The sequence below is a fragment of the Dinoponera quadriceps genome, unplaced genomic scaffold (assembly GCF_001313825.1).
Source record: "Dinoponera quadriceps isolate SergipeBrazil2010 unplaced genomic scaffold, ASM131382v1 scaffold4048, whole genome shotgun sequence".
Taxonomy (NCBI): domain Eukaryota; kingdom Metazoa; phylum Arthropoda; class Insecta; order Hymenoptera; family Formicidae; genus Dinoponera; species Dinoponera quadriceps.
The window spans coordinates 9,058-19,644 of NW_014558032.1; the positions used below are offsets into that span (position 1 = coordinate 9,058).

Sequence of the window (10,587 nt, forward strand, 5' to 3'; positions counted from 1 at the left end):
AAAAAAGTGACCTTGACCTTGAAATGACCTTGAAAACTGACCTCAAGGTCATTAGCACAAGTAGATGACTGTCCTCGACAACTTTTATCCGAACATTTTTTTCGTAGGTTGCGTAGTTTCGGAAATATCTCCGCTTGTCGATTAAAATGGGTCACCGTGTATGAAAAAAAAAAAATGATGTCATGAGAGAGAAAACAAATGCTGCGACAGTCATGGAAGATCGATACTATTATATGACTCACTGAATTACGTATAAAGAGTATATTACGTGTAAAGTTACATACAAAGTAATTAATTGCGCTTGAAAAATCGATTGTACGGCCAATAGAGAACTGATGAAATGAAGGATGTCTCGAATTACATTTATTTATTAGCGTATCTTTGGGTAATTAAAACATCGTGACAATTTTATGCGATATTTACCGTCCAAAACATTTTTTCTCCTCGAAACTTAAAAAAAAAACGGACACTCCTCTTGCCACAATACGATTGTGGGTGGAATGGATAATATTCAACGAACGGATGATAATAAATTTCGAGTGAAGTCGCGATTCTTCGAGTTGCAGTGCCGAGGTCATTCGACGATCGCGCCGGACAATTTTATTACCGTGTAATAATGTATACGTGAAACGATCGGACGAACGATAATACAATAAATTGCACAATACGATACTTAAAAGGTAACTATCGCATTTTCCTTATGTAACTGCAAGAGAACAGCTTTCATCGCGACGGCCGATCAGGTTCTTCACGCTCACAAACGCGGTATTCAACACGTTGTTCCGTATCCTGCGAGAAATTCAAATTGGACGATTAATAGGTTGAACTCGCTTAAAGGATTGAATGCTGGGAGGAAATCAAGTTGGCGAGATACTGTTTCCGATGCGTGTTCACAAACTCGACGTCCTTGCCGGACAGATAATCCCTCTGAATCTCGCAGGTCAGTCTGGCGACGCATCTCGGGGAGACGATCAGTCGGAGCCATTTTTCTGTATCTAATCGCAAGAGAAGGAGAATTTTAGTGAAGAGTGGAGAACATTTAAACGTCTTGAGATGTCATAAAGATCTCTGAGACGTCTTCTTTCAGACATACGTGTTAGAATCCTCTGCACACAGAAAAAAAAATATATATATACTATATTCAATATATACTATATTCAAGCGAAGATTATTAAGTGTTTATTACGTTTCTTCTATAAACTCTTTGTAATATTCTTGAGAAGGGAAAAAATTCTTCTTTTGAGTAAATGATAATGAGCTTTTCTAATATTTGCCGAGTATGTTTTAATATTATTATCAAAATAATATTCTTTATTCAAGGTAATCATTACTTTTAAAAGGAGAAGAATAATTGCTCCTCTTCGCAGTAAAATAATACTTTGTGTACGCGTCAAACAATAACGTCGCGAACACACATATACCTTAGCTAAATCATCTTTCAACACGATGTAATCCATTCGGGATGAGAAGCTCTCCAACCGCTTCCTCCTTCCCGCCACGATCGGCAGAAGCACCGAAGCTAACGCCGCCGCTACGCCGATCGGCTAGAGCTTTCAAAGCTACAGCCTTAAAAATAAATTAACTAATTAAACAATTAATTACGAACAAATTAATTGCCGCATCGTTCAATATAAATGTTGTCCTGAATACAGATATATTTCATTAAACGTGTGTGAGATACGACTCCCTCCGTTAAGGTCGCTCGTTATTTTCGCTACTGAGAGAAAATGCATAATTGCAATTCATTGCAACGAAGCGCTCGTTAAACAATCAGTAATGGATCAATAATTGATCTAGCCGAAATCTAGAAATACTCATTATTTTAATTCTTAAATTATGTATCGCGTCACCTTTGAATATTATTCCCGGGAGGCTGCGGCGCATTACCATCCCGAACTCGTCGGCCAACGTTTCCGAAATCCCATAACCGCCGCTGCCACCCGTTAGCACCGTAGCTCAAAGTATTGGGTTTGCTCTCACTCCCGTACACCGGTCGTACCTTGCGTCGCAGTCGGTGAAAGACACGTCGGTTGAAATGTGAAATTTACGCACGAGAAATGTACGAACTCGAGAAATTATACACAGGCAGCCGAAACTTGCGAAAGATGTCTTTAGGAAGGTAAACTATTTTGAAAAACTTCAAAGTGGCATCAACGAACGGATGAATAAGACGTGAGAGAAATCGGTGAAATACTAAAAAGCCGCGCGATGGAGTTCGGCAAGATTTACCTGTCATTTGACTGGCTTCCCGCTCCGGCGTAACTTCCGCCGCCTCCTGAAGGTCTACTGCCGCTGTTCGCGGTGGAGCCCGAGCTTCCCATCCGAAGTTAAATTACGCCTAGATCCGGAAACACCCGGTATTCCAAAGTGAATCTACGCGCATTGGCTAGTCGGCGAACTACTCATTTGTCGATGGGTTGTCGTATGCAGAAGGATATCGTCCACGGAAATTTTGTTGTAATTATAGTCGGGTCGCGCGAATCTACGTAGGAAAAATATTAGTATCAATTTAAGATTCATATCTTCACATATAAACGAGGATATAAAATCTTTTTATGTATAAAAAACTTTCCCTTACATAAAGAAATATTCTGTATAGAGTTTCGTTAAAAATATATTCATGTTATTCGAGAATATATTTTTTTAAATATATTTTATAATATTTTATTTTAGCGGAACACGTTGTGCAGAACTTCTTCATGTATAAGAACAATTTTTATCTTCATATAAGATATTCTTGCTTATATATGAGAACATGAATTGATATTAATCTATTTTCCGCTAAGAAAGAGATTCGCTACTATCCAAACGGCGCGTCTAAAAAACAAGACGTCTAGATATTTCTTACAACGTCTGAATTACAGTCAATTATAGTTAGAAAAACAGATTCCCGACGCGGTGTTTTCTGTCGCGTTTTTTAAATTTTAGAGCACAGAGATTCGAAGGAAAAAACCTGCGATCAGATCGGGACTTATCTCTAGTATCGCGATGCACGACGGCTTCTTGTCCGTTTTCTTCAGCTCCTTCTCGTCGAAGATCAGTTGCGACGAGTGCGGGCGACATTCGCCAGAAATCGATCTTCCGGCGAGTATTTCCTCAAGGGTTCGGTCGTAGTCTGGAATTCGGTTTTCTCCGCCAACAAATACCCAGCACAATGGAGGACAGGATCGTCACAGTGGGCGAATGAGAATTCCTCACGCACCTCCCGACCGTGCTCGAAATGCCGAGTTATGCGAATCAATTCCCGACGTCGTCGTGTAATTCGACGACCGTCAGCTGTGAAGATGACACGAAATTTCCCAAGTTTCATCTATTATATGGCGGTCATGCATGCTAAGGCACAGGGGCGAAGCGCTTCTTTGTAGCGGAAAAAAAAATTACTCCCATCTTCCTCTCTCAGCAAAGCTCTTCTGTTCCGACTTTCGTATTTAAGTACATGATTACGCCGGAAACACGGAGGAAACAAATTTTGCTAAAACAGCGTTTCCTTCGTGAACGAGCGATTATACATTTCGTCCTATTGTCCTTGAGGGAGGATGACCAATCATCAGCGATCGGCGTGTTAATTAATTTTCACAGTTGCATCCCTGCAGGTGTGACCAGGTAGCGGCGCGCGCTAGCGAAAATAAAAGTGTCACGAGCGAGTCAAGAATCGTCACGCCAGCGTATTAATTAAGATTTCCCATCGTTACTGTTTTCGTCATTTGCTTACGAAATTCGACGAGTCTACCGCGACGGTATTACGCCGACGATTTTCGTTATTGTCCACTCCCCTCGCATCCCTGTGTTTCTTCAAAAAATTCACGTGATCCGCGAGACTTTCTCCCCTATAATTAATGTGCAATTAATTCTATTTTCGCGGAAGATCGAGCGCTTTTTCTTTCATTTTCTCTACTTTCGCGCCCACCCCGGCTTGTGGTTTTTCTGCCAGTGGAGCGGACACGTAATCTTTTATTTTCGTTTCATATGTGGCGAATATTGATTTTAAATATATAAATTACTGCAGATGAATATAGATATCCTCTACTAAGCGCGTAATATTATTTAATATTAAGTAATACTTTTGGAATATAGATTGATAAATGATTATATGTTCATCCTTAATAATATTTAAAAAATAACATTTATTTAATGTTATTGTAATATTATTAAATATTCAACTTTATGTATATTTTTTCTACATTATTATTATTTCATTTTTTTTATATTCTAAAAACATTTTTATAACATGCCGAGAATATTATGTGAAGTCAATATAAAACATCGATAAAATATTCCTATAATACTAAGAAATATTACATAACACTTTTATAATAAGAATATTATTTTAATATTTAATAATGTTCGTATATAATATTCTAGGAATGTTATGCGCTTATAGGATATAACCTGCTGGGAAATGAGATTCGCAAAGAACGAATTTTCACAGGACGATCGCACAATCAACAGGTTTTCGAGAGAAATTTTGCCAAATTGCTTACTAATTTTCCACTTTTTCGTCTCGCCTGGTCGTTCACTGTGTAACCAACGACCGAAATATGTGACAAAACCATTCAATGCTGCCTCCATTCTTATTGCTACGAAAGTTTTAACGGCGAAGAAGACCTCGTGTCGAAATGTCGGGGTATCAATGACGTTAGTCGAGAATACTGCTATCGTTTCACAGTCCTTAGTCTTTAAAATATTAATTACATAATTCTCAATTAAGAAGTATAGCCCGTACGAGCAAACGCTAGTTAAAATGCGCAAAATTGATAAGCAACCGTAAAGTTAATAGAAATACATTATTTTATTTAATACATTTCTAATAACCGTATTATTAATTTCGCATCTTTTTAGCTATTTTTATATAACTATTACGTAAAATTATATAAAATAATTATACAAGCTGAATTACATTGAATGTATGTATTTGTACATCTGTAAAAAATATATATACCTCTGTATCTTGCGATATACTTCATATTTGCGATGCGTTTTTTGCGCAATAAATCCGTCAGCACTGTTTACGACGCTTTGTTGTTCTTTATTGTAATGCGCCAACTTGATGATGAGAATATACAGCATATCACGTTACCTGCAAAACTTGAGCTTTCATTAGGTAAGTAATAAATACAATTTACAACGAGTTGTATTTTGCAAAATAAATCCCGTCGTAGATTTATTCGCCATCTTTCACTGCGCTAACGGACATCTCAGCAACTGTTGGCGCCATCTAGCGTGACATTAATCGGGTCGGTATAAAAGGTAACTAAGGCTGTCGATCAGTTCCAATCGAGCCGTTCCCGTGTTCTGTGATTGGACGAATGGAACGAATTCGGGGGAAAATCGCGAGTCATCGCTTGCTCGTGTCTACGAGACAGCCAATCGGCGCGTTCGGCAAACAGCGTAGAAATTTTTGAAATTTCCTCGCTCAATCAGCTCACGGCGTCCGTTACGCGCGTTAGAGCGATATTTTTGGTTCATGGGTGACTGTCCGTCCTACGTGTCGAGTATCTCAATTGTCTACAAGTGAGGTAAGATGCTCCCTTGTCAGTATTGTTCGGTAGATCGCACGTGAGAAGCACCGAAACTTTGACGGTGCGATCTACGCACGTCGTTCGACGTTGGTTCATTGTTTTTGTACTTGTGCAGGGAGATAACGTTAGAGGCCGGAGACATTAGCGAATCGTTCTTTGTAAAGAGTAGGTCACAGTCGCACGTACGGCAGGGACTCGCTCTCACCAAATCTCATCATCGTCGATCCATAAAATCGGTAATTAATCGTTTCGACAATCTCGAATTCGTCGGTCGCGTCCTTCCTTTTTTTTTTGCATCCTCGCCTCACACTAACAACGACTTGTACTGTGAGTTTGCTCAGTTGCACCGTCTCTTGGAGTGTTTTTGAGAAGGATATGTATAAGAAATGTTTTTCCGTAGGAGAATCGCAGGAAAGTTTTCCGTGATTTTTCGTGCCGAAATAACAGCACAGCCGAGTTGCAGTTGAGTGTTGGAACAGAGAGGTATCTGGTCTGATTATCTGGTGTATGTGTTTTGTGGTAGGTATATGATGGATTTGGCGGCTAATGGTTTAGAAAAAACCTCTGCTAAAGTAAGGCGAGAGGCGATGATTAGCAAACTACAGAACATGCAATGGCTGAAAAATACGTCCCATCCGGCAAGCATACGTCCCTTCCTTAATTTCTTTGCCTTAATTAATTTTCATCGCTTATTTCTCACTATGTATATCGTATATATTATACATATTTATATTTTATTGAATATATGTGAAGCTCTAGATACATAAAAATACACTTATTTTTGTTGCGTGTATATATAGGATATTTCAGAATTGTTGTATACGGCTACATAAATATTAGGGCTCCTACATTTTATAAAATGTAGAATATTAAAGAAATCTAAAGAAAATTAAGAAATAGAAATTCAGAGGTACAAAAGGAGATGATAAAGTCTTGTTTTTCACCCATGTTATAAATTATGAATCCAGAAATTTTTGTCACAGAGAATTTAGCATGGGCTCTGGAATAACCTGTATTTATAATTTCTATTGTAATTTATATCATAATATTTAATTTATGTAAATTTTTGTCGGTGAATGGATGGATATATTTTGTAATATTGTTCTCACATGTTATATCTGATATTTTATATCAATGATATGTTGTTTTATATTAATAATGTTGCATAATTATAGTGTGAGAGTAAAAACTCACTGTAAGCCAAGAAGAGGTCATGAAGAGGATAACAAAGGTAGAAGGTAAGATTCCTGCGATGGAAGATAGCAACGCTAATTCAGCTGAAGAGACCCGTGAATACTATTTAACAGTGAATATACATATGAGAGATTTATCTAGCGACTCGATGGCTAAAAGTGACAGAAATTTACAGGATAAAAATATGAATAAATCTAACATATTTCCAAATGCTCACGTATCGGTTATGCAAAAGGCAGAAGAAGAAGAATCAAGCATGGCTATTCAAGAAAATCTTGCAACAGTACAGTTGGAAAATCAATGCCATGTAGATAAGGAACGGAAAGATCAAGGAAATATGTCGCAAAATGCCCTTGAAGACAAGACACAGTAAGCAGAAAAAAACGTTAACTTCTTCAAAAGTAACGTGCCAATTAAAAATAATATGTATATTGTTTCATTACTTTTTATATTTATATAATAAATTAGGAATGTCACATGTTCGAAATTTCCGGAGTCGCAAGATCATGATGCGAAAGAATTGGATTTAACAAATGATTCTGGTAAAAATAATAATGCCAAACTCACTACATTAGATGTGTCAAAAGCAATTACATCGGAATCATCGGGAAACGATAAGGCATCGGTGGAACCGAAGGATAAAGGTAAATTGATTTGCATCGACATGCAAATTAAAAAACGAAAAGATAGATTTTTTATACTCTTTCTTTTTCCCAGACGCGTGTATGAAGAAGACCCTCACTTCGTTGAGAACAAACATCAAGAACGCAAGTACAACAAGTTTATCTAAATGTTGCAACGACAAACCTTCCACCCTTTTCACCAATTCTAAGAGATCGTTTTCCAATCTATCGAAATCGCCGATCACCGATAAGAGCGGAAGAGGCGAACGTGCCAGCGGCAAGCGTGTATTCAGAAAGAAGACTTGCCCAAAGGATGAATTTGTAAGACAACACGGTGCAACGAAAGGAATGGAAAATAAAACAAAGGATACCGCTGCAGGTCTGCCGAAGGCAGATGAGAAGGTACCGAATAAAACAGCAGATACAAGCCAGAACGATCAGAAAGCGCAGAGTTCATCCTGTCCCGCCTCTTCAAATAAGGACAAAATATCGCAGGTTCAACAACGAATAACTACAAGACAGTTCACGCCGAAGAGCAAAGGGCAGAAGTCCTCGAGAGGTAACGCATCGATTGACCGCGGTGTCGATAAAAATAAGGCCCCAGATAGAACGGAGAAAGCGGTGCCTGCGTGCAGGAACTCCGACTCGCCTAAGCGCGAGAGGAGGAGCGGCGAGAAAAATCCTCCGAGCGATCCGAAGCCCTATGTCGCCACCAGGAACACCACGTTTGTCGCGCCATACAAAAACTCAACATTGTGGAGGCGACCTGCGAAGACCAAGAGCGTCGCTCCAGTTTGCGGGAGAAACCCGTTGTACGCACGACGTAGCAACGCAACACCCGAGCGCGCCGGTACCGTCGGGAAGATGAATCGAGACTGCCCGCCGGTCGACGTATCTCCCAGCTTGGACACGAGGGCCGAAGAGCCGAGCAATTTCGAGTCTGACGTGAAGCAGCAACGCGAGAGAGACGGTTATGAGCCGGCCAAGTCGCCCGACGCGTCGATTCTCAACATCGACGATAACGGAAATTCCACAGGAGACAAGAAGCCAGCGGCGAGTGTTGAGGATCACGCGAGACACGTGGCGTCGGGAGAAAGCTGTCCGAACGAAAAGGCGCTCGACAGAACCGATCCGACAGACGTGGACGACGAAGGGATGAAGCCGTCGAAGGACTCGTTGACCAAGAGCTACGCAGGATCGCCGATGAGCCAGCAGCATATATACAAGCCGGAGGACACCCAGCAGCAGACGCAGATGAGAAGTCGGCCGGTCATCTGGAACAAGCCGTCCGAGGAGCGCGACGAGCGTGCAGCGATTTTACGAGCAGCAGTGTCCGCCGATGAGCGACACGCGGCTGCCGCAGAACACCTTCGACCACGTGGCGCAGCCATCGACCGGCGACGCCGTCACCATGTTCGACGCGATAAACGGCAATGGAGAGAGAGCTCGCAGAGGCCCTTCACGCCGGGCCAGCCGGCGAGTCAGATCGGTAGATGGAACTTCCCGGTGCAGGACGGCTTCCACACCGTGCCGCCCAACGTGGCCGACCAGTCGAACAGTTACAACGACCAGCTGCCGGCCAACGTGCGCACGAACCCGAGCTACGTGAAGGGTATGTATGAGCCGGGGAACACCGACGACGCGAGGTCCAATCGCTACTACAACAAAAGGTACAACTGCCCGCGTACAACTGCCTACGACGTTCCCCAGTACGCGACGCCGCATCCGCCGGTCTCACCAGCCCAGCAGCAGTCTTTCGCGGCTATGAATCAGTACAACGTCTTCGGAGGCCAGAGGTATTACAAGCAGAACGCGATGAACTACGCGCAGTCACGTCCCAAGAAGACGCAGGACCGTGAGGACGGCAGTCTGGAGGACGCCCTGCCTATCATATTGCCGAAGGAGTTCATGACGAACAGCGTTAACATCCCAAACAAGACCGACCAGCTCCCGCCGCGTATGTTTATGCAAGACTTGAGAATGAGATTCAGAATGAGGCAGAACACGGGATACCGCCAGTCACCGTTCCAGAGCGGCGGCTTCCGCGAGAACGTACCGTGCGATGACTTCCCGAAGGAGTACCACGCGTCCTTCGTCGGCCGCCGCATCGTCAAGACCATCCAGATCACGTAAGTTGTCGCGACGTGTAAAGCGGGGTGTCTACGATGAGAATTCAAGGCTGAAGTAAAAGTTGACCAATCACAGTTGAATCATAGGAGAAAAGCCAGTCACGATTGGTCGGTTTCTTAAATCCTCGTTGTAGACTTCGCTCAAGTCCCGGTTTGTGATAGGTATTCTAAGAAATCGATCAATCACAGTTAATTATTCTCTTCAGATTCGACTGTGATTAGTCAATTTTTTCAGGCTTAAAGCACCTATTGTAGAGTAGAACTAAGAGACGCATATATGTGATTGAAACTATTATAGCGAACCTTAACACGGGATTCATTTATATCGATTTCCTCTTCTTTTAATATCTGTTTTAAAAATCTCTTTGCGAATTGCAGTTCTATATATATACTATATGACACTTTCGTAGTTCATCTATAGAGAAGAAAAAGACTGCCGCAAACGTTTGTTATTAATCCATTTACTTACTTAATTGTTCATGTCTCCCTCCTCCCCCACAGCTTGTGAGGGTTATAAGTTTTGATATAACGAGCGATTAATATTACAAAGAAGCTATAATCAAAGTGGCGAAGAGAATATTATTATGTTTATTTGTGTTATCTGGCGAGCGTTATGATCCAAAGTGATCGCCTGCGAGCCTTTATAATTTGAGAGATTATGCTCACGAGCTGTTTAAATTCTCAATTTAAGTTAATAAATATAATTACAGTAACACAGATTTAAGTTGCAGATGCTAAAAGATATGTGCGAGAATCGTTATATTGAGATGTCACTGCGAGATATATTGTTCAATGGGGGGGAGAGGGGGGAGAGTACTTAGCATGTAAGATTTTCCTCTTCAATTTCTTGTAATTTTAAGATGAAAACACTGAAAATTGTATTCTATATAAACTCTATTTTTCTACCTCGTATTTTTTTGTTTATAGAATGTATCGTTAACGAGGATGATACAGTGTTGATTCTTGTCGATTGAAGATTTTTATGAAAATAAATACAACAAACTTCTGGGATTATGGCCAAAGCTGTTATAGGTTCGTTCTTGTCTGCTTGAACTTTAGACATGTCACGCGAGCAAACACCGGCTTTCTTGTCGAAGAAAGAAGGATCTCAGATGCCTGTTT

At 41.0% G+C, this 10,587-nt stretch overlaps 1 protein-coding gene across 1 annotated transcript in view; it reads left to right on the top strand.

The window, feature by feature from the left end:
• LOC106749616 overlaps positions 1 to 9,469 on the top strand; it is a 10,935-nt gene extending 1,466 nt beyond the window's left edge. The window contains 5 exon segments of the mRNA XM_014629264.1: positions 6,043 to 6,167; positions 6,703 to 6,746; positions 6,748 to 7,082; positions 7,182 to 7,357; positions 7,431 to 9,469. Of these exon segments, the coding sequence (XP_014484750.1) occupies positions 6,043 to 6,167; positions 6,703 to 6,746; positions 6,748 to 7,082; positions 7,182 to 7,357; positions 7,431 to 9,469 (2,719 nt within the window).
• Positions 9,470 to 10,587: the final 1,118 nt, after the last annotated feature.